The sequence below is a fragment of the Podarcis cretensis genome (assembly GCF_951804945.1).
Source record: "Podarcis cretensis genome assembly, chromosome: 3".
Lineage (NCBI taxonomy): Eukaryota > Metazoa > Chordata > Lepidosauria > Squamata > Lacertidae > Podarcis > Podarcis cretensis.
This window is the reverse complement of record NC_137172.1, coordinates 58,154,257-58,179,984: the sequence shown is the minus strand read 5'-3', so window position 1 is coordinate 58,179,984 and position 25,728 is coordinate 58,154,257. Positions and strand designations below refer to the sequence as shown.

Here is a 25,728-nt window from a genome sequence, read left to right as displayed (position 1 = left end):
ACAGAAAATGGTGTTGGGGGATGAGTGTTTGGACCCGTGGGTTCTCACTTGTGGGGTGCCTCAAGGTTCCATCCTCTCCCCCATCCTTTTTAACTTCTATATGAAGCCGCTGGTAGAGATCATCAGGGGGATTTGGCTGAGTGTCCACCAGTACGTGGACAATACCCAGCTCTACCTCTCATTTAAATTGAAACCAGTGAAGGTGGTGAATGTCCTTTGTGAGTTTCTTGGAGACGGTTGGAGGATAGGTGACGGTTAACTGATTGAGGTTGAATCCCGACAAAACAGAAGTACTGTTTGTGGGGGACAGGGGGCGGGCAGGTGTGGGGGATCCTGAATGGGTAACTGTGCCCCTAAAAGACTAGGTACACAGCCCCAGGGTCATTTTGGACTCACAGCTGCCCATGGAGGTACAGGTCAACTCTGTGTCCAGGGCAGCTGTCTACCAGCTCCATCTGGTACACAGGCTGAGACCCTAACTGCCTGTACACTGTCTTCCCAGAGTGATACATGCTATTGTTATCTCCCACTTGGACTCTTGCAATGTGCTCTATGTGGGGCTACCTTTGAAAGTGACTTGGAACTACCATTAACCCAGAATGCAGCTGCTAGACTGGTGACTAGGAACAGCTGCCAGGGCCATATAACACAAGTCCTAAAAGATCTACATTGATTTATGCTCGGAAGCGTACTGGGAGCCAAAGTGTTGGTGTTGACTTTTAAATCCCTAAATGGCTTTGGTCCTGTATACCTGAAGGAGTGTCTCCATTCCCATCATTGAGCTTGGACACTGAGGTCAAGCTCTGAGGGCCTTCTGGGGGTTCCCTCATTGCAAGAAGTGAGCATATAGGGAACCAGGCAGAGGGCCTTCTCAGTAGTGGCACCCGCCTATGGAACTCCATCCCATTAGATGTCAAAGAGATAAATTATTATATAACCTTTAAGGCAGTGCTGCATCAGGAAGCTTTTAATGTGTGATGTTCTGTTGCAGTTTTGTATATTTTGTTGGAAACTGCCCAGAGTGGCTGGGGCAACCCAGTCAGATGGGAGGGGTACAAGTACCGTATTTTTTGCTCTATAAGACTCACTTTTTCCCTCCTAAAAAGTAAGGGGAAATGTGTGCGCGTCTTATGGGGCGAATGCAGGCTGCGCAGCTATCCCAGAAGCCAGAACAGCAAGAGGGATTGCTGCTTTCACTGCACAGTGATCCCACTTGCTGTTCTGGCTTCTGAGATTCAGAATACTTTTTTTCTTGTTTTCCTTCCCCAAAAACTAGGTGCGTCTTATAGAGCGAAAAATACGGTAAATAACAATAATAACAACAATTCATTAAAACAATGGAAAGTCAGATAACCTAATGTTTCTACATACATGACAGCACATACTGGTATGCCTTTTAGGTTTAGGTTTTTTTAAGGAAGAAGCAAATTGTGACTCTTATTAGTAAAAGATATATAGTAAATTTCCAGGACAGGAATGAGAAGAGAAAACCTCTAATGGTGCACTAAAGTATAATTTATTCAGGCCACTGTGTTTAGATCGCACTCTTCATCAGAGGCAGTATAAAACAATCTTTGTTATTTCCAGCGTCAATCGTACTCCAAGGAGGCCAGTTAAAATTGTTGGACATTATTAACTTAGGTCCCATATCAATGGGTCTACTCTGAGTAGCCCTTGGCTACAGACCTCTGTATTTTGGACATGTTCTGTTACAAAGCAATTCATGTCATTAAGATAAAGCGCATTGGACTGAATGCATTAAATTTTAGTACACCTCAGACATTCTCTTTTCTCATTCCTGTCTTCCATCCTTTTTTCCACTTTCCCTGACAGGTCACAATACATGGCTGGAAGGCTGTGTTTGGGGCCTTATGGTGAAGGGCTGGTAAGAAATCTTATAAAGAAATAAAATAAATAATAAGTTATGTGTGGGCTTTATAATAAATTGTACATCTCTACTGAAACATGATACTGTAGTGGTGTTTTAAAATGAGGGCAGGGAAGGAAAGGGGCCTATGAGGGAAGAATCAGGATCTGTGGACAGGCCCAGAACCACTAGCACCACCAAATTCTTATCATAATATGGAGTGCTTTAAAAGAGTAGTTCAGAATTCATAAACATTTAAGGAATATGTCATGTTGCACGATTGTTCCTTCTTTCTTAGAGGGTGTAACCTAACTGGTAGCAGCTCTCCAGAGTTTCAGACAAGTCATAGTCAAAAGTTCTACTGGAAAACACAGAGGGATTGAACCAAGGCCCCTATGCACATAAAGCAGGGTAGCCAATGTGGTTCCCTCTCTTGAGACTACAGCTCCCATCATGCCAGATCCTTGGTTATGCTGGCTGGGACTGATGGTTGTAGTCCAACAATAACTGGAGGCCACCATATTGGCTATCGCTGGGGTAAAGCATGCACTTTTTCACTGAACTCGAGTCCTTTTTCAATGTTACTGAGTTTTCACCACTGTGCAACATGACAGCAGTAGAACAATCTTAGAGTGTCAGTCACAATAGCATTACTATGAGGACAAATGTATTGCCTATCTCTCTAGGGAATTGCAACATTTCTGAGACAAAGATCTGCAGCATCTGGATATGCCCCAAAAATGTTGCAGAGTCTCGTGAAGAGACTTAAGACATGTTGGTCTCGAAAGCAAAAAGAAAAAGAAATGAATTCAACCCCTGAATAGTATCATCACCACCACCACCATCGTGTCAATTGGTGGCACTTCTCAGGGTATTCCAAAGTTGGATTCCTCTACTTTGTCCTGTGGTAGATCCATGCCTGGAAGTATGATTTCTCTGCATGATAACATCTTGTTTTATTTCTATGTGAATCTGCAGCAATAAAGGAATGGAGCACCTCTACAACATGAAGTGCAAGAATGTGGTCCCTCTTTATGATTTGTTGCTGGAAATGCTAGATGCCCACCGTTTGCATGCCCCTGCAGCAAAAAAACCACCGCCACGTGAAGATGAGGCCATGAACCAGTTAGCAACCACATCCACTGCAATGCATTCCTTACCACCTTGCCGTGTGAACAAAAAGGAAGATGCAAAGGAGCCAGAAACCAAATGAGAGCCTACATTTCAAATAACCTACAGTTTTCTGATAATCCCATTAAAAAACTACCTACTTCAGGCTTAGCTGAACTGGTACCATGTGTAAGCACTCCAATACTCAACAATCACCAATGATTCCCAAAGCATTGCTTGATGATATTGTTAGTGGAATGTATAATTTTGGACATAATATGGGGAGTCAGAAACAATTATCTCTGTTTAATATAAACATAACACAATCATGAGGATTCCTGAGGTCTTTTTGCTGGTATCAGACTGAAAATTTGGGTGACCTTTCTCTTTGAAATCAACTGAGCAAAGATCCCAGCTGAGTTTGAGTAGGTGATGTTTACATTTGATGTTCATTGGCTCTTTGATAAATGTAAGAACCCTATTCCCCCCCCCCCCCCAGCGAACCCACGTACACACAAAATGATGGCGAACTACTCAGATTTTGTTAGACTCCAGTCTCATTCATATTTCAAGATAAACCAACAGGATTTAGAATATCACCATTCAGGCTTTTTTATTGTTATTTCAGGGACGTAATCTATACACAGCTAAACAAAAACTTTAGACCACGTGAACAGATGACTTCAGCAAGAAATCCTTCAATTAACTTGTTATGAGTGACAAAGAAGTGCTAGGTTGCAGTGGCACCCATAATGGGCTTGGTACAGCATTACAGAGCTTATGCTGGTAGAGATGGAACAGGTAGTTTTATGCAGAGCTATTTTTCTAGAAAAAGAAGTGCCGGAACTCACCACGAATACCTCCCTCATTCTTTTGGAATGGCAATGGCACCCACCTGAAAGGTGCCAGAGATGTGCCAGAACCAAGTTCCAGTGAGTTCCAGCTGGGAAAAGAAGCCCTGGTTTTATGATCACATAAAGAATTCTTAGATGGGTAGCTACAGGCAGAATCCAGCACATGGGTCTACTAATTTCTGCAATGTGTTTGGAATAAAGGATTGTACAAAAGTACTGTGCAGAAGTATATCCTTCCCACAGTTGTCTGGGAGTCAACCCTGCATTAATAATTATAGCAGAAGTTTTTTATATATTGCCTTTGACCAGAAAGGCAATTAATGCATAAATAAGCAGAAGAATCAAAATGGTTCAGTTTAGACACTACCTGATACATTATAGTATGAGATGGCAAAATCTGACTGATCATGTGGGAAGTTTTGTTGGTGCTGCCAGGAAGATACCACACTAGAATGGGAACTTCCCTTTGTATGTTGCCATTTTGTACTGCAACTGAACAGCTTGCTGCTGCATACTTTGGGGTAGCAGCACTCTCACTTGTATGAATGGCATTGAATTTGGTCTCAAAGATGAAGCTTGTATCCTTACAATTGCTGGGAAACAGAACAATTGTATCTATTGCATACTATCAATACTGCACAAGAGGACAATAATGTGGGGTCTTTGGGTTCTACATAGGTACAGAAGTGAGTCTTCATGTTTGTGACTGGATGCTCCCCAGTGTACAAAATAGCTCTGTGTTGAGTAACTACTGGCAAAGAGGAGGGAGGTGATGTGAGTAAAGACAATTTGTGTTGCACTGCAGCCGAGGTCACTTTCTGCCATTGGCCCAGGCACATACTGGCCCCAACTAATGATGATGAGCACACACACCTGGGGGCAGAACGGAACCAAATCTGCAGGTGATCATCATGAGCTGCTTTTGTGGTATATATTGTTGCGCTCCTGTCTCTACCCAAAATCTATAAAAAGCAGTACAAGCACTAATGTTGTGAATAGTTTTCATCTCGTCTTAATTTTGCAAAATGTGCTCACCAATGCCTAGATATTGAGCTTTATTTCCGGTGGCCTTGCTTTTTATTAACGTAATGAAGTATTTGTCTTTCTGCATTCAAAATGTACAACAAAACAACAAAAATGGTTTTGCTTTGAAACTTCCCCAAAGCTGTTGGGGACTACAAAGTGCCTTGTCAGAAATTGACACATTTTCAAGTGATAACTGCTTTCTTGTGTATTGCATAGCATGAAGTATAAGCAAGAAGTCAAAATGTGTGTAGGACAACATTTAAAATAATCAGCAAAGTTTATCCATTTGTATCCCAGTGCTTATAACACCCAATACATATAATTTGTACCCTTTTTTCTAGGGGGTATTTTTAGCTATTTCCCCAATCCTCTGTTTCTTTGTGGGCACAGAGCTTTATGTGTGTACAGAACTCCTGTGCTTGCAAGGACTTATCCATTAACATCAGTGAAAATGGCACAAAGGACAGCCAGGGGCTTTCCCTCCATTATAGTGAATAGGGAACAATTGTCAGGCACAATTGTCAGCTCTGTGGTTGCATTGGATAACAGAGATGTTGAACTCTGGATGGAAGGTAATGTGTACAACACAAATTAACCATCATTGATCTAAATACACAGCTGCTTTCTTGGTTCTCCTACTTAATAGCCACTTGTGTAAATTACTTAAGTAGATCTGAACTAATTTTTGTAATTTATAGACATCAGTTTTGATAAAGACCATGGAAATAATTGCTTTGGCTTCAGAAAGAAGCAAACACAAACAAGACAAGCTACAAAGAAGCTGTGGGTGAGGGAGGGGAAATGTCAGTTTGCAACCAGAATTTGTGGTTTTAAATCTCTAGTTTTAATGCCAACATACCTGTGGCAGGTTTAGCTCGGGAGTCCAAGGGGGGGAATGTGTTACTTTCTATTAAATCTGTTTAAATTTGCAGGGGTGGGGTGGTTAGTTGTTACTATTGTTAGATTGTTGAAAGCATTGTTTTATCATTATTATTGAAAGCACCTTAAATGTAATGTGTGTGTTTGTATGCATATTATATACACACATGCAGAGCTCACCTAACAGACAACTGAATGTAACTGTTGTATTAACCCAGTCAACTGACTAAAATACAAAAATCACCATATGTTGTTTTTATACTTTTCAGCTATCCTCTCATATGCAATCATTTGTGCCTAAGGCTTAGCGATTGTTAGAAATCACTATTTCATATCAATTTTTATATTTACATTAGCTAAGACAGCACTAATTTAGCCTTGTATCTGAACACGATGAGGAACTATCCTTTAATGAAGGAAGGACATTCAAGGCAGCTAATTACGTTTCTTACCAAAATACTACTAATGATGGATATGAAAGATACCAAATATGGCAAGGATTGGTTCTTCTTTTTAAACCGAACGGTTGATACTGCACTTAAATTTAAAGACCAAAACATAAAACACCCTGGAGATATAGAAAATGTAATCTTGCTACATGCCAAATCATTGTAATATGTTGGATTAACTTGCCTTATCTAATGTCAATTAACAGACTCACTGGAAATACACAGGAGTGGAAAAGCCTTGAGTGGTGATATGTGACTCTTTTCATTATTTCTTTTTTTGGTAAGGGCAATTTTTATAGCCAAGTATGAAAGCCATTCTTGTATTTAATGGTATTGTGGACTCTTGCTCAGGCAAACCTCCTCCTGCAGATAATCAGCCTCACCCAGTCATCGTTTTCTGTGTGGCAGGGTTATGCTTTTCTGTATGCTCATGCCATCTGAAATGCCCCTACTACACACAGAAAACAATGAGAGACTTATTGTTCTGTCTCCTGCATGGAAAAAAATCAAATCTGTAAGAGATAGTGCTGTGCAACAGTAATTGTCTTTTAAAAAAATCCTTCCAGTAGCAAGTTCTAGACCAACTAAGTTTGTTATTGGTATGAGCTTTCGTGTGCATGCATACTTCTTCAGAAGTGTGCATGCACACGAAAGCTCATACCAATAACAAATAACAAACTTAGTTGGTCTCTAAGGTGCTACTGGAAGGATTTTTTTTATTTTGTTTCAACTATGGCAGACCAGAATGGCTACCTACCTGTAACGAGTAATTATCTTATCTGTTTGGATGGCTTGCCACCAGAACAGGCACAATTTAGTGAACTTGAACTGTGAACAACCAATCTGATCTGCCAGACTGTCTAGCCACATCCTAACACAAAGGTGAATCTCTACCTGCATCTTAATGCAAGAGTGAGTGCATAACAACATCACAGTATTGTGTTCAGTACTAATTATTGATGTGCCGCACAGGTAACTTGCAGCATACTCACATTTAACTTGTATTCATCCAGCTTTATGAGATTGGCAAATTTAAAAAATTAAATTAAAATGGGGACAAAAATATTGGGGGGGGGCATCTGGGGAAAAGAACTTTGGCAATCCCACCACTGCACCCAATGTGTTTTGAATATACATGATTTTGGCTGTAAGCAGTGGCGTAGCGTGGGTTGTCAGCACCCGGGGCAAGGCAAGTAATTTGCGCCCCCTAACCCGTGGATTTGCGCCCCCTAACCCTATCCCTAACCCTAACCCCCAGATGTTGCGCCCGGTGCAGCCGGCCCCCCCTGCACCCCCCACGCTACGCCACTGGCTGTAAGTGCTATCCTCAGAATGTTACCCTCACATAAGTTGAGAGTTGCCTGTATTAGTTACATTCCTGGTTATTGCTGGGGCAAGCCAACTGAGGGAGAGCAAGAATTACAGTGGAAACTCCTGGATGTTTGTGTATGTTGACTTTTGCCACTGCACAATTGATTAAGGAATTTTCATCTTAATGTAGTCTCAAAACACTTGGGGCAAAAATTGCCCGTTTTTTGTGTAATCTCTCACATTACTTACTATCCTGTTAGTCTCATGATAATATTCTGTGACAGAAAACAATGCAAATAGCCGGATTTTTCCTTGATGGTTTTCCATTAGCCTATTGCCATTTAAAAAGTTGTCCTTCTGTACATAATTATCAACCTAAACTTGCCCATTGGAAAATTAGCTATGCCCTGATCCGGCTTTCATCGTGTCTTAAAACTAAGTCCTAAGTGGGGAAGCACATTCCCATCCACCTCAAAAAAAACACATCTAGTTAGTTTTAAGGAGCCTAGATAAGCATCTTCATTAGCATTTGCTGTACACATGGAATCCTGCTTACACAGCTTTTATTTGCTGGATTGTGGTGCTAGTACTTGCCATACAATTTGGTATGGACTTGAGCCTTCATTTTACAGACATGTTCTCAGTGCTACTGCTTTTAAAATGCAAAGCTAAAAGCCAACTTTTAAGTACACAAACTTTTGAAGATGCAAATGCTCTGCAGGGTAAGTCAAATTAATTGTTTGCTCTACATTACACCAATTTCTGAAAGCTTTTTTTCTAATGTATCTTACTGTGGCTTTGTGAAGTGAGTCTTCAGAACTGAAGTGACTGCTGTGTCAAGACTTGATCTTAATGCAGTGTTTTAAGCTATCTGTCCTAGTACATAAAACATTGTTGGAGTGGAATTGTGACATAAATCTTGGGGTACCAAAAATTTTCTTTTACATGAAAAGCCTTCTCTTTATAGATGCATTCTCTAGTTTTAATTCAAATATGGATGTGTTACTGTCTGGAATATTGTTCTGTATGTGATCATTGCCTTTTGACGGGCACTTCAACTTTGCACTGTTCTAAAGAGATTTTTGTAAAGAATCTACTTTTTTTGCATTCAAATGTGCCTAAACTTATATGCTGCCATGCTGCAAGCCTGTATTTTAGTAGGAATGTTGTCCTGCTGTGCACCTTTTTCTAAAAAAAAAACCCAAAAAACAAAAAACAAGCAGTGTACTCAATCTTGAAGTGCCCATCTAAGAATGGCAGAAGGATGCTAGTCAGAGAATAAACTCAACAAGCCACTTTATGCCACCTTATTGTATATATTTTTAAAATGAAGCTTTTTGTGCACTACAATATCCTTTCATTGTAAAGCTTTCCCTTTATTATGAGGCTCATGGGCCATAATGTATTTGTTGAATTATTCTGCTCTTTTGCTGATGCATGTAATGGTATAATTGATGTCCCTGTTTTGTTAGAATATTGCTTTGTTAAATGAAAGAAAAGTTTAAAAAGGGGAAACTTCCTTTTTTTGCACTTTCAAAAAATGTTACAAGCGGCTTCAGAAAAAAAATCAGCAGGATATCTGATCTGTCAAGATTTTCTCAGCTTTGATGTCAAAATAAAACAATGAACCACAGCACATTCTAGTTTGTGTATTACTAAAATATATTACCTTGGGTACAGTTCTCAATAATGACTGGTTACATTTCCCTCTCATTTAGCTTTAGTAAAAAAACACACAAAAAAACACAATTCTTTGGTTTTGAAAATAAGTGAAGGTTAAAACTTCTGTACAATACAAAAGTAAACACACAAACAACAAAAACTGAAAATTTTACATTAGTTTTAACCTTCACATCAGGATCTGAAAAACAGATCCATCCATTTAAAAACAAATCATGCAACCTTGGGCTTGTCCCCCCACCCTGCAAAATGATTTGATTCTACATAATAAAAATCCTCCTTCCACTTTTATGCTAAACTCCCAGAATACAACTGTTAAATAGATGAAATGGTACTGTGCAAGAATAATCAATTTCAAGTTTAAGGAACCTTGAAAAGAATTTTTTTTTACAAGAACCCTGATTACTTCAAAATACTAATCCCCGTGTATGTGTAGCAGCTGTATTCTGTGAACTAAAAATGGGGGAAACCTGCATATGCAGGTACATATACAGTATACTGCAGATCAAAGATCTAATACAAAACACTTATCTAGTCAGCAGAGCTTCCCAAATAAATGGTGAATGGCATCCAATAAATGCTCCTACTTTACAGATAAGAAATGAGTACAAGGCCAGGCATGGTAAATGATTATTATTATTTTTTGCAAGTTTACTTATTATCATTAAGCTATTGCGTACCATAAACTTTTGCCAATTTACTTGCAAATCTCTCACATAGCAATCAGTAGATCTTTATATTGTTCTCCACTCCCATTTTAAAGAAATCCTTGTGTGATAGTGAATTGGGACCCACTTGAACAATATTAGGTGTCTCATAAGGGCTGGATCATACAAGCACTTGATTAACCAACATTTGATGAAATGCCGTTGAATGTATGAACTGACACTGTTGAACAACATTTGGTGTATTAAAAAACTTAAAAAGGAAAAGCCCTAAATGGGCAGAGGGACCTCGAACACCAGTGAGCATGCTTGGTGGCTACAGGAAGTGGGATGGGGAGTGGGGGTGTTTGAAAACACTCTGAAAACCTTGAGCAGGGAATGAAATTGTGTAACCTGTATCAGGACATAGCTGGGTGGCTTGGACCCTAAACAAGAGCACTCCACAATGCAGCATATTGTTGTAGAAAGCACATCAAAGTGCAAGTAGATAAACAGGTATCGCTCCGGATGGAAGGTAAATACCTTCTGGTTTGCTAGAAGCGGCTTAGTCCTGCTGACCACATGACCTTGAAGCTGTACGCCGGCTCCCTCGGCCAATAAAGTGAGATGAGTGCTGCAACTCCAGAGTCGTCTGTGACTGGACCTAATGGTCAGGGGTCCCTTTTACCTTTACACTTGATGAACCTGCAAGGACCCAAGGTAAATTATTCCCAAGTCAATGAATGGGTATGGGGTGAAGACTGGTTCATAGGTTGGTTTTTAAAAGTTCAAGAATCATTATCCATAGCAGTTGCCTGCTATACTATGGGTGATAATTACTGTTTTCATCAAGAGAGGTTTCTTCCTCTCTGGGGAAAAAGGACGTGATGGAGATTCTGCTAAATTGTTGGTATATGTTATCATAGTGCTGCTGTAACATCACTACAAATTGAATAATATATTGCACCAGTATCGGTGGTGGTCCAAGACAGATTGGGGAGCCCTGGGCAAGAGAGTCATGAGGCGCCCCTTAAAGGTATGAAAGCAAGTCAGGCATAAAATATCAATTAGTTATATATATATGAAGCTGCAATGCAATATGGAATTATGTATCATAATACATTCATTGTGGTCACTTTTTATTACAGCAGGAGTGGAGAATATTACCGGTACTTTATATGTTGTAACAAAACTACACTGAAAACAATTAAAGCAACAATAAGCAAGCCATTATTTCCATATGTGATGCTCTTAAATACCATAAACAGAAAGAGCAAACACACACACAAAGCATACTGTGTGATATCCACATAGGCAGGTCATGTGGTGAACTGGTGATATCCAGTACACTGATAAAGAACAGTATTATGATTTAAGGTTTAATTCTCTAGTGGCCTATTAAATGAAATTAACCTTTCCAAACCTTCTGGGATGATAAGTCCTAAATGAAAACACTGTAATCCAAGCCTCACCCAATTTTATGTTCAACTGAAATAAGTGTTGAATCTTACTAGTTATTCTTGCAACACAGATGAGCACAGATTGATTGGCTTATTTTTCTGCAGAGGGGCAGGGAGCAATTTCAACATTTTGAGTTCTAGTGAGTATCAACAACCACCTCTTTAACTCAACCAACAACTCTGTTAAATCCACGTCTCCCTCAAAGTGCAAAGATACACTTTTCAAGGTCATCGTCTCCCATTTTAGTCAAAGATTTAGCATCAAATATGAATCCATTATTTGTCCTTAAACTGCTCCATTTTGTTCGATCTCTGATCTACATGAACAAGATGGCTGCTGCCTCCTTGTGATGTCCTGGTCAACTGGGTATGAGCGTGAGGACATCTCTCAGCCAAGGAACTACTACTGATGTGGATGGCTTTGGACTATGGGAGAAAAGGTCATCTGCCTGTGCTTTTGTAGGGAAACACTTGCATGCTTGCCATGCTGCTGAACTCAACACAAGGTAGCCTGAGACTGACTGACTGACTATAAAGGAGGCAGGCAGGCTTTTGTACTTGATTAGAGTGTGGGGCCGCAGGTGGTTGTCCCAGACAACACTTGCAGTAAGCTGTTGCTGCACCTTGTCATAGCTGCCAACTTCTCCCTTTTCTTGCGAGGAATCCTATTTGGAATAAGGGAATTTCCCTTAAAAAAAGGGAAATGTTGACAGCTATGCACCTCGTATTCCACAAAGATACAGGGGAAAGACTTCCTCAGTGCCTGCGTGTGAAGATCTGAAGGGAGAGCCTAAGCAGATTCAGCTGCTACATCCCACAATACATTAAAAACTCTCTTATAACACTCTTAACAGTCTTGGCTTCCCCTAAAGTATCCTCCTGGGAACTGCAGCTTGTATTGGATACAAAAATGGATTGATAGTTCAATGAGGCCAATCTGGTTGACAGCCCAGCTGTGCCCCTATATGGACAGGAATAGCCTAACTTCTGCTGTCTATGCTCTGGTAACCTCTAGATTAGATTACCTAGCTGGTGCAGAATTTAACACCCAGGTTGCAAAACGATTTGAGCATGTAACGCCAGTCCTGGTCCGACTGCCTTGACCGCCAGGTCCACTTGGCACCTTGGTTACATATCTTCAGCCGCCAAGCAGAAACATTCCTCTTCTCCCAGGCCTTTTGCTAATTAAACAATTTATGGCCTTTTAAACTGTGTGTTTGAGAGAGGGGTTTTTTGTTTGTTTGTTACTATGGTATGTATTTTTGCGTTTTTATGTTGCAAACTGCCCTGTGAGCCTTGGGTGAAGGGTGGTATAGAAATTTAAGAACTAAATATACAAATAACAAATAAATGAAAAAGAGCCTAAACCTTATACCTTTTACAGTCACACTCCAGGATAAGATAAACAGGACTAAAGAACGTAGAAGGTGGAAATAAAGTAAACTGAAGAGGTTTTTCCATAGCAACAGATAATCCATAAACATACTGTGGCTGCCTCAATAGTTTTTAATAATAATATTGCCAATATTATCCTCTGAAAGTCTTCTTTGGAGATTTCTGTTTGACTTCAGTGCCTCATGCCTTTCCACTCATTTACAAGTTCACTACTTTCAAAATTAACTTCCTGACGAGCGTCATAAAGGTTTCTGCCTTTCTGGAAGTGTAGAGACAGCTTGCTGAAAGTGTAAAATTACTTGCTAACTACAGCCCACTCACATTGCTTTTTCTATGGGCCTTTAGACCCCCATCGACTCCACTTTAGAGCGGTGTCTTGCTGACATGTCAACAGATGATTGTTCAGCTGTCAAAGATTGGGGGCTTGAGAAATTTGCAGGCAGTCCATATATTACATTAGTTCAAGGCAGGTACTGTATATATCTTCTGGCACTGAACACCCACTCTTCACTAAAGCTCTCCTTCATTCTATTCCAAAGTCTCCATCAGGAGGTAACTTAATTTACACTTTCTCCATTCCCTTTGCCAGATTTTGTGGCCTTCATGAAATTTCTTTTTGCAAAGCTGAATTCAAGCACCACTGAAAATGCAGCACATCTCAGCTTCTGTCTTAGTCAATGTTCTTTTCTCTTTTCAACACGTAAAGTCATACAAGTTGGTGGCCACTACAACTACACCTTGGGCGGCAAACCACACAGGTCATCTACGTGCTGTGTTTAGAAGTATTTCTAGCTATTAAACGATTCAAAAGAGCCTATTTATATAAACTATTTTAGCAGCAGTCTGTTAAGCCACCTTCAAAGTCTGATGGGTTAAGCAAGTAATTTGACAAATGGAATGGGTCTTTGTCCAAGAAAGAATGTGCACAATTAATGATTTTCCCCAGAACAATAACCCTTGCTTATTAACTGCAGCAATACTGTAGTCTTACACTTATTGTGAGCATCTGGTTTTCTCTATTTTGTAGTTCTTAAAAAATATACTTGAAAGACTCTGTCTCTCTCGGCGTGTGTGTGTGCGCGCGCGTGCACGCACGTGCGCGCGTGCAGAGACAAAGGTTGACCACAGTTTAGTGTAGAATTCATTTACACAGACACAACTACTGCAGCTCATTAAACACTCTACAAAACACCTGGAGAGTTAGACTCACAGCAAAGGCAGCATTCACTCAGATACACTGCCCCCCCCCCCCATACACTATACAGACTTTTACATAGGTGTGGCCAGCACAACAGGGCTGTAGAACCAGCCTCCTGGAAGCAGCGTTGTTGCTGATGACTGGGGCAGGGTGGCAGCAATTATGGAGATGTGTGGCTATCTTGGTGGGAGGGCCAGATTGGTTATATTGGTGGGTTGGCACCACCCTGACTTTGCCACCACCCTGGCCCACACTTCCCAGGATGTGGAAGCTGTTACCCTGGCAACTGACACCTGTGAGTTATTATTGTGGTTGTTATGGTTATATGTACTTCTTATTACTATGTATTACCTGTCCTTCACCCCAGGGTTCCAGGGCAGGTTACAACATTAAAGTACAATATTGAAAACAGTTCTAAACAATTTACAATCGCAAAAATAAGGTGGGTCCTAAAGAGGTGCGTCTTCAACGTTCATTGGAAGCTGCATAATGAAGATGCCAGTTGCACCTCTGTGGGGAAGGAGCCCTCAAAACTCAAATACTTCTACAGAGAATGCCTTTTGACAGGCCACCACCACTTCCAAGGGTCAAGGTGCTACCAAGGCACTACTAAGAGAGTCCCCTGCCAATCTTAGTACCCATACTTGTTTTCTCCTGCTCTGGAGGGTAGGACTCGGACCAATGTCCTCAAGCAACAAGAAAAGGGATTCCGACCAAACATCAGAAAAAACTTTCTGACTGTAAGAGTTGTTTTACAGTGGAATGGTTTCCCTCAGGAGGTTGTGGACTCTCCTTTCTTGGAGGCTTGTAAGCAGAAGTTGGGTGGCCATCTGTCATGGATGCTCTAGCTGAGATTCCCTCATTGCAGGGGGTTGGACTAGATGGCCCTTCGGGTCTCTCCCAACTCTACAATTCTATTATTCAAAGAGGAACAAAGCCAGTCTTTCAGATATCTGGGGCCTAAATTGTTTGTGACTTTTAACGCTAAAATGATCACCTTGAAATAGCAACCAAATAATTATATTTCCAGGACCTACCCTACTTTCTATGAGGGCCACTCCATTTCTTTTACGGGATTCTTTCCCACAGTAGTAGATATGATGGTCATCCAAACTGAATTCGACAGAGGACGAGATGGTTGGACAGTGTTCTCGAAGCTACCAGCATGAGTTTGACCAAACTGCAGGAGGCAGTGGAAGACAGGAATGCCTGGCGTGCTCTGGTCCATGGGGTCACAAAGAGTCGGACACGACTAAACAACAACAACAACACCCTACTTTCTTGACTGCGGTTAGTTTTAAACTGATTTTGATGTTGCATTTTTAAATTGCTGTAACCTGCACTGGGACCTTAAAGGTGAAGGGTGGGTACAAAAAAAGAAAAGCAAATAAGTACTAGGGCACTATTCAAGTAAGTTTTACTTAAAGTAGACCCATTAAGAACATAAGAACAGCCCTGCTGCAACAGACAGACTAGTTGTGCACCTAGCCCAGTATCCTGTTCTCATGATAGCCAACTAGATGCTCACGGGAAGGGCTTAAGGTAGACCTGTTCATGCATTTCACTGGGTAAAACTTAGTGGACTAGGTAAAGGTCAAGGGACCCCTGACCATTAGGTCCAGTTGTGACCGACTCTGGGGTTGCGGCGCTCATCTTGCTTTATTGGCCAAGGGAGCCGGCGTACAGCTTCCGGGTCATGTGGCCAGCATGACTAAGCTGCTTCTGGCGAACCAGAGCAGTGCACGGAAACACCGTTTACCTTCCTGCCAGAGCAGTACCTATTTATCTACATCTGAAGAAGTGTGCATGCACACGAAAGCTCATACCAAGAACTAACTTAGTTGGTCTTTAAGGTGCTACTGGAAGGAATTTTTTTATTTTGTTTTGACTATGGCAGACCAACACGGCTACCTATCTGTAACTGGAACTATGGAAGGCACCACATTGAGCCGCATGAAATGGAAGTCCATCAACCTCACCAAGAAACTTGCACAGGTACAGACTGATATCTTCTTTCTTACTAAATGCAAGAACCTGGAAGGTATCTGAAGAAGTGTGCATGCACACGAAAGCTCATACCAAGAACTAACTTAGTTGGTCTCTAAGGTGCTACTGGAAGGAATTTTTTTATTTTGTTTTATTTTATTTTACTTATGATTAGAGACATATTTCAAAGACAGGAGTGCCTGGCGTGCTCTGGTCTGTGGGGAAGAGTCGGACACGACTAAACGACTAAACAACAAAGAGACATATTTCAGTGCTTTGTGTTGCTTACTCTTCTTTCCTGGCATTCTTACTGACTCACCAAACAAAATGACAATACATGCTCCCCATCTCCTCTCTAGATATTTTATCTACCTGTAAATCTCCAATGCCTTTAAGATGAGTCTCATGGTCAGCAGTACATGCTCTTTTCTTTTCAAAACAAGCACATTGTTAAGAAATGGGTTTGGTTTCCTATATTCTAGGCCACTTCTAACAGAAAAAAAATCATTGTTGTGAGTGCTACCCCAATGTGAATTGATCAGCATTTTATGCCTCACAAGCTGTTGTTGTATGTGAGCCTGTCTACATGGCAACTGCAAACACTACCAGTTTGGCCCCATAGCAAGCAGCCAGATGGATGTCTGGAAAAAGGCTAGCACATTAACCCACAGAGTGGGATAACAGTAAAGGGACACTGCTTGTCCTATACAGTAGATGCCTCCTACCTATCTCTCGCTCCCCTGCACTTCAGGGAGCTAACAGGCTGCGGCCTTCTTGCATACAACACCAGCTGGGCTTCATGCATGCATCCAGTTCTACAAGTAAGCACCATTCAGATGAGTTCTAGGACACACCAGCATTAGTTTAACAACGCAGTTTCCTACCACGTTAAATCCCACCCATCTTTTGTGCTGCACTTCTCTGACCCCAAAGTAGAGTTGTGACTCATCACTCATCCCATCTGGTATCTATCACATTCTTCATTGGTGTTCATAAGCGAAACATAGTGGTGTTTACATCTCTTTGCTTCAAATAAAATAACATATTAAAACAACACAGAACACTCTTAATCATTCTCTTTAACATTTCTTTCTACTCTGAAGAAAGGTCATTTCATATAATTCAGATTTTATCTGCTATTTTTAAGTCATGACGGAGCTTTTCCTCTAACCATGTGGTTATTTATTTATTTATTTATTGGATCTCTCTGAAACAAGTTTATACAGAAATGCTTCTTAGCAATTCAAGCAGATTGTATTCACTGGGCTATTTTCATTTTTAAGATTAAGGTTAAGGGACCCCTGACCATTAGGTCCAGTTGTGGCCAACTCTGGGGTTGCGGCGCTCATCTTGCTTTATTGGCCGAGGGAGCCGGCGTACAGCTTCCAGGTCATGTAGCCAGCATGACTAAGCCGCTTCTGGCGAACCAGAGCAGCGCACGGAAACGGCGTTTACCTTCCCATCAGAGCTGGTACCTATTTATCTACTTGCACTTTGACCTGCTTTCGAACTGCTAGGTTGGCAGGAGCAGGGACCAAACAACGGGAGCTCACCCCGTTGCAGGGATTCGAACCGCCAACCTTCTGATCAGCAAGTCCTAGGCTCTGTGGTAAAATTAATATAATGTAAGTATGAGAAGAGGACATTTTTTTAAGTACTTAAAAATATTATTATTGCAGTCTTTAATTTTTTTCAGACCCAGAACCTACTAATAGCCAATGATTTTTTTTCTGGAGAGACGAAGGGGGATGCATACACCTAAACATTTTGTGAATCTAAGTTTAGCCTCACTGAGGGACAGTATTTCAATATGAGTAGGAAAATGAGAGTACCCCTAAACATTTTTTTAGGAAAAAAGCACTGCTTACAGCAGACTACAAAATAACTACAACTTTTATTTTCTTTAAACATATTTTTAAATCTTTGCCTTGGACTGAAAAGATGAGAGCAATAGCAAGAAATCTGTACTTCTAATTGTTGCATAGAAATGATAATTTATTTGGGGAATTTCCTGCTATTCAATGAGAATCTCAGAGGGGCTAGATAGCTTCATTTCCCCTCAAACGCACAATTGAAAGTGGAGACACTATTTGTACTTTTTGTTTGTTTTGTTTATTTATTGCACAAGAAAATCTTTAATAAAAACTAATTTTTAAAAATAAATAAACTACTGAAACCTTTCGTTGTTGTTGTTGTTGCTGCTGCTGCTGCTGCTTTTGCCGCTGGTCATCCCCACTGTGGGCGAATCTACACTCATGTTTCATAACATTAGGAAAGGGTTAAGAAAACGTTTAAAAATGTAAGGGTCGTATTACGCTTAGTTTAGGACTTTAATAATGTGTTATTGAAATGTGACAGCAGAGGGCGTTGCAAAGGTACTAGCTATCTTAAACGGGGTAGACTTTGTGGAAACATAACGAAAGGGGCAGAGGAACCAGAGACCAAATTGCAAACATGCGCTGGATTATGGAGAAAGCTAGAGAGTTCCAGAAAAACATCTACTTCTGCTTCATCGACTATGCAAAAGCCTTTGACTGTGTTGACCACAACAAACTATGGCAAGTTCTTAAAGAAATGGGAGTGCCTGATCACCTCATCTGTCTCCTGAGAAATCTCTATGTGGGACAAGAAGCTACAGTTAGAACTGGATATGGAACAACTGATTGGTTCAAAATTGGGAAAGAAGTACGACAAGGCTGTATATTGTCTCCCTGTTTATTTAACTTATATGCAGAATTCATCATGTGAAAGGCTGGGCTGGATGAATCCCTAGCCGGAATTAAGATTGCCAGAAGAAATATCAAGAACCTCAGATATGCAGATGACACAACCTTGATGGCAGAAAGTGAGGAGGAATTAAAGAACCTTTTAATGAGGGTGAAAGAGGAGAGCGCAAAATATGGTCTGAAGCTCAACATCAAAAAAACGAAGATCATGGCCACTGGGCCCATCACCTCCTGGCAAATAGAAGGGGAAGAAATGGAGGCAGTGAGAGATTTTACTTTCTTGGGTTCCATGATAACCGCAGATGGTGACAGCAGTCACGAAATTAAAAGACGCCTGCTTCTTGGGAGAAAAGCAATGACAAACCTAGACAGCTTCTTAAAAAGAAGAGACATCACCTTCTCGACAGAGGTCCGTATAGTTAAAGCTATGGTTTTCCCAGTAGTGATGTAGGGAAGTGAGAGTTGGACCATAAAGAAGGCTGATCGCCGAAGAATTGATGCTTTTGAATTATGGTGCTAGAGGAGACTCTTGAGAGTCCCATGGACTGCAAGAAGATCAAACCTATCCATTCTTAAGGAAATCTGTCCTGAGTGCTCACTGGAAGGACAGATCATGAAGCTGAGGCTCCAATACTTTGGCCACCTCATGAGAAGAGAAGACTCCCTGGAAAAGACCCTGATGTTGGGAAAGATGGAGGGCACAAGGAGAAGGGGACAACAGAGGTCGAGATAGTTGGACAGTGTTCTTGAAGCTACAAACATGAGTTTGACCAAGCTGCGGGAGGCAGTGGAAGACAGGAGTGCCTGACGTGCTCTGGTCCATGGGGTCACGAAGAGTCGGACACAACTTAACAACTAAACAACAACAACAACGAAAGAGAAACTAAATGGGACTGACATTTTAGAATGATATTTCTAATATTGTTCTAATAACGTTTTAAAGGTGTGTGTGTAGATCCAGCCTCTCTCTCTTTTGTTCTGTTAAAAGAACAGCCCTTAAGCATAAAAAGGAGGCCATTAAAAAGGAAAAAGGGGTGGCCCATCCAATGAAGCTGGATTCAGGGCAAACAAAAGTGCACACAGTGCACATTTTAACTGTGGAATTAGCTCCCACAAGAAATAGTGACCACAGGCTAGGATGGATTTAAGAGGATTAGACAAATAAGGCTATCAACACCTACTAGCCACAACGACTTTGTTTCACTTCCACTGTAAGAGGCAGTATGACGTATGACTCTGAATACAATTTGCTGGGAATCACAAGTGGGGAGTGTGCTGGGGCACTCAGATTCAACTTTTGGGCCTACTATTTCTTATGTTAAAACCTACACTTACGCATTCTACATAAGTAATGTTATGAGTTGCCAGGGGGAGGGTAATATTCTTTGAATATCCAGGCTAGTTTCCTGGTGAGGTGATTGCCTGATGGGCCATTAAGGAGAACACAGGACGGGGCTCTGTGAAAGATAGCCAATGGGTGGGGTAGTTAGAAGGACAAAGGCAGAGTTGAGAGCAGAGAGTTGGATATGAGCTAGAAGCAAAGCAGCAATATGGGAAGAGAGAGATGTTTGATTTCTGTTTGAATCCAAGGCTGTGGCTATGGAGGAAGGAAGGAAGGCCTTCTTGGGGCATTAATGTTGTGAAGCCCTCCATCATAGGCTCAGACTGAGTATATACCGGTAAGTTGTTTAGACTGGAGCCCCTGGAATCTTGCACCAGAGACTGAGGTGGCATGCAACAGTAATATTAACTAAAACTATGACTATTCTTGTTAATATTTTTTTCTCCATTGATCAGTGTGTATTACCAGCATTTGCTGGTGGAAAATTCTGTATGTTTACATCTTGCTCCTGTACATTCCTACTGACAAATAAATCTCCTCTTGTCCAATCAGACTTGCTTCTAAATTACAATAAATCTATCTTAATAATTTAAGTTTCCTTGCTTTAACTCAGCTCACCCTGAAACAAAATCAGGCATGTGTAATGCATACTCATTTAGAGGTATAATTAATTTTGTTTTATAGCATTAGTATCTGTTGCCAGTGTTGAAAGAAAATGACGAAAATACCAGACATTGTGGAGCTATAAGATGGGAGATTGAGCCCTTTGGCTGCTATCTCTGGCCTATCATGATCCCAGGGACAACCCTGGTTAGTTCACACATTTCACAATGTGCAGACACTCTCTGAGGTTATTTTTAACACTCCTGAACAATAATTTTCAGACTAGCACTTAACTTAGAATAGCTGCCACCACATAGTAGCTGTCTCTGGCACAAAGATTACTGTGGAACCAGGGAAGAAGAACTGATTTAAGACTATGGGCTCTTTTCATACTTACTCCAACAAGACAGTTCCGCCATACTCCAATTACCAAAAATTTAGGCATTGGAATTGTGTGTTCAAACAGTGCCAATTCTCTTTTTACTTGTTGTTTTGTGATATATTTTAGCATAAAGGAACTACCTACATTACCCATAATGGGCTTCATGTTTCCTGGCTTGGAGTAACACACACATTTATCATTGATGTTGACTGCTCTTTGGTTCAAAAGTTGCTGTTGAGAAACTTGTACTTAAAAAATATTTTTTTTAAAAAGTGTGCATGCCCATGCAAATACCCGCATGCATGCCCCCTGGGGATCTCAGGTTTCTGTTTGTTTGTTTTTTAAAAAATAATATTTATTACTTTTAAACCTTACAAAAAAAAGAAGAAAAGAAAAAAGAAAAAAAGGCAAAAGAAATACAATACAATACAATACAATATATAAACAATGCACAACACAACATTAACACATTAAACTAAACATAAAAAACAAAAAAACATACATCATACCGTTTCAATGCCCTATCTTTCATTCCCTCGTTTCATCGACCTCCTCTCACCTCCCTTTTTGTATTCCACTTCTATTAATTATTTCAGCAATTCCTTTCCCTCTTTCTCTATTTTCTGTCATATAATTATCTTAACTTATTTTAACCTTATCTTCCATTAATACCATAATACTTATTTATACTTAACTCCTTATAACATTTCTACTAAAGCCATATAATTTAATTCCAACATTTTTCTAACACTCATTAATTTTACAATATTTCTATAAATAAACTTTAAACTTTTTCCAATCTTCTTCCACCGTCTCTTCTCCCTGGTCTCGGATTCTGCCAGTCCTTTCCGTCTATTCCATATGGTCCATCAACCTGGTGATCTTCTGTCCGAGGCTCTTAACTCTTTTCCAAGTCCCTTCTGCATGTCTTCTTCATATTTATACATGCACTTTACTTTGTCTTCTGTTTATCTTGTTCTTAATTTCCTTCCTTTGATGCCGAGGAGTAGATCTCGGGGAGGCTCCAACCCAGCAATGTTTTTATTCCTTCTCGACAGATCAGCCGAATCTCTGTAGTTAGCACTATAGTCCAAAAGATGTTTCAGGACGTGTTTCAAAATCCCTCCAAAACTGAAAGTCCCCACAACTCCAATCTCCTCCTGGCCCAAGTCCAAATCCCAAAGATCAGTACATCCCTGCATGAGGGAATCTATCCAACTTTTCTTCTCAAATCCAAGCAGGGTTCCAATCCTCAAAATCTGACTTTCTCTAAATTCAGTCATAGAAGGCAACAACTTATATTCATCAAATTGCCTCTGTAAGACTGGGACTCTCTCCACTTGTATTACTTTAGGTTCAACAACAACTTTCTCCCTTGCCTTCTCAACAATTTGCCATGTCAAAGTAGATTCCTGAAACAATTCCTGAATAGTTTCTGTATAGATGTTCACTTTTTGTCCCAAATCAGTCACTTTTTGTCCCAAATTGTCAATTTTGATAGTCATCACATCCGTCTTCTTATGAAGCTGTTCCAATGAAGCACTTATCTTGCATAATGCAATCACTAAGGCTTCTTCTGTCGACATTCTTACCAATCCAAGGTGAATCCCTGGTTCTCACCGTTTTTTATCTCTGCAGCTGGTAATCCCCCCAGCTCCACTCCTGTAACAGTTTCAAAGGCTCCCTCTAGAGGGAAACAATTTCTATTTGTATCAATCCTTTTAAACACAGTTCAAGCAACAAAATTAGTTTCAATTTTCGGTTACTTTTACTCCTTTTTAAAGGCAGAAGGAAACAATGGAAACAATATATTTCTCTTATTTAGCTATCTGTCCACATACGTTTTATTCACAGTAATGAACTTTCCCAAAACGTCAATCTTACTAGCAGCCCGTTTCCAGGTTCGAAGCAGTGGTAATTTATCTTTCTTCGCTCTCTCTCCTGCAGGCTTACACAATCCAAAATTTTCCCCCTCTTCTCCTGCTTCCAAGGGGGGGGGGTTAATGATTTTAACCAATGGAGGTTTAATCCTTTACAGAAGACTTTCCAAGACTTTAGCTTGCAGCCTCTTTGCTTCAGTCTATTTACAAAAGGGGAAGGCGGACTTCCTGTTTTAAACCTCCCCGTTTCGGTGCCAAATTAAGATGTTTAAAAATCCAATTTTCCGTTCTACTCACAGGTAGTTGTTTTAAGATCAAATTGTCCACAGGAAAAAGTCAGCGCTCTCCGACAACAGCTATGCGGCTTCACTCTGTGAAAGAAGCAGTCAATTCGAAGCACCGCGCCACTCACCCCACATCGCTCCGGATCCCCGAAACCGGGTTTCCCCGTGAGTAGGTGAGGCGCAAAAGCTGCCAGCCGAATCCCACATTCACAGGCTTCTCCCGCATGTGATTTTTGGTGGGTCCCCACCTTCACTGTGGCGGCCAGACCCTAATTTCCACAAAGCAAATTCCTCCCGATCAGAGGAATTCAGCCATTGCTGGAGGCGCCAACCCGGAAGTCCAGGGATCTCAGGTTTCTGGAGCTTAGGGAGGGGCAGGGAAATACTAATCGAGGGGAAAGGCAAGAACACACAGCACAAATACAACCTGCCAAGCACCACCCACCAGTGTGGCCAGGAAACACTGAAAACGATTTCAGAAGCATTAAACTGAAAGTGCTCATTTGCACCTGAAGGTGCACACAATTGTGCACCTGGAAACAATGACCGGCATACACATTAATGCCCTAGAGTGGACACAGCTCAGGTAAGTTAAGTATCTGGCCTGATCACACACAGTACTCAGACCAGAGCTGCAATCCTAATACACACTTAGCTGGCAGCAAGCCCCATCAAAGCCAGTGGGATTTACTTCTAAGTAAAAATATACAGAATTGTGCTGCACATTCAGGTTCTTTCTTGATCAGGACTTAGGGAAGCTTCTGGTCCCCAATCCTGGATAACACTTGGGCCATTGCAACAGCAGTGGTGAGCATGCATGGCATGTTGTGGCACTTGTGTAGTACTGATATACAACACTGAATGGTGCCCATCATATATTCTCACTGCCTTTCAGTTTCATAAGCTCAGTAAATCATTTTTATAAGACACAGAGTCAATATCAAATGAAATTCAGGTATACCAACCAGATACACAACCCATGAGATCAGCATCCAACTTCTCAGAGAATGAAGTGGCATTCTGCCACCAGAGATTGAGCAATAACTGCCTGTGACTTCCGTAGTATATGACGGTGTGATTTGTTTGGTTAATTCGGAGAGTGAACAAGATTCTGGCATGAGCATATTGTATTCAGTTTCATAGAGGAGCAGGCTCTGAGTGCCACTTGAGATTGTACATATGACTGATACCAAGCAGAAGACAGACATGACATTTATGAGCATCATAATTCTCCTGTTTTAATAGCTCAAAAACAAGTTCTTTCAAGACAGAGTCAACAGTTTACCAACATCCAGGTAAATTAAATTAATTGCTCCAACTTTTAATAATGAAATAATCTGATAAGACAACAACCATGGTCTGAACTGAGTTGCTTTTGATGGATTTGAGTAGTTTCTACTTGTCCTTCTTTCAAAATATTTCAGACTATGTCTACATTGGTTTTTTAAAAAAAGTATATATTCCATATAAGTAATTTGCAGGGTATTTTCCTATGTATATATTTCAAATATTGAAGATGACATAAATTTTCACCTGGGTGATTATTACTCTTTTATTGTAGGAATTAAAATTATGTGGGTATGTGTCTTATTACAGATGGGTGAGCTATTTACTTTCAGGCATTCATGCTGAATTATACTACTAGTGGGTACACTGACAGTGGTAGTACTCTGCTCAGTGAATTTTCTGCAGCATAGTGAGAACCTCCCCAGAAGATAAGGCCCCTCTCTAGTGTTACAATTAAAATGCATCCTGTATCTTCAGATATTATTTCAGTAAACTGTCAACCACAATAAGCCCAAAGCATTAGGTCCAGCTTCTATATTTGGAAACCTAGTATATTAATGTTTATTAGAGAAATTTAAGCTTAAGAGAAATTTAAGCTTATGATATTCACATATTATGCTTTATAAAACATGTATCAAATCTCTTTACTATATTCTATTCTTTCATTATTATTGAAGCTGTGTTATTATTATTGAAGCTGCGATCCAGTTAGAAGTTTAACTTTTGCATGAAGCAGCCTTGAAGTTTTAGCAACTTCTCAAGAACAACAGATAAGCTTTAGTAGTTGCTTGGAAACAACATTCCAGAGGCGTTTGTTTGTGTGTGAATGGATTTTGCTTACAGGAGTAGATAAGAAATAGGTTTGGCCTAACAGATGAGCAGTGCCACCAATATGCGCTTTTGCTCTTTACTATGCTACAAACTTTGGACCTACACAAAACTGAGGCTATTCCCATGCATGTGAAGAGGACAATGGTGAGACAAACTTGGTTTTTGACTATGCTGTATTCACAACCAATTGCATTCTAGATCTTGTAGGATAGGACTATGCTTCACTATTCCATGTGTATATAAAGGCAGTTCTGCCCCAGTGCCAATTGGGAAAAGGCAATTTGGAGGTAGAAGCCGAGGCAGAGAAACCAATTGCAGAGAAGGTCTAGAGAAGGCATGGCCAAACTCGGCCCTCCAGATGTTTTGGGACTACAATTGCCATCATCCATGACCACTGGTCCTGTTAGCTAGGGATGGAGTTGTAGTCCCAAAAACATATGGAGGGCCGAGTTTGGCCATGCCTGGTCTAGAGCAACTAAGAAGACTAAGACGACCAATTGGGAAAAGGATTACAATTCACAAAAATGGATTACA

At 40.6% G+C, this 25,728-nt stretch overlaps 1 protein-coding gene across 5 annotated transcripts in view; it reads left to right on the top strand.

The window, feature by feature from the left end:
* Window positions 1-9,129, top strand: part of ESR1 (estrogen receptor 1) — a 205,466-nt gene extending 196,337 nt beyond the window's left edge. For 4 of the 5 annotated variants that reach the window (XM_079971531.1, XM_079971532.1, XM_079971529.1 and 1 more), the window contains 2 exons: window positions 2,846-7,349; window positions 7,517-9,129. In XM_079971531.1, coding sequence (XP_079827657.1) covers window positions 2,846-3,080 — 235 coding nt within the window. In that variant the 3' untranslated portion in view covers window positions 3,081-7,349; window positions 7,517-9,129. Of the gene's footprint in view, window positions 1-1,833; window positions 1,886-2,845; window positions 7,350-7,516 lie in introns of those variants that run through there. The other variant, XM_079971530.1, reaches the window with a different exon arrangement.
* The last annotated feature ends 16,599 nt before the right edge of the window (window positions 9,130-25,728 follow it).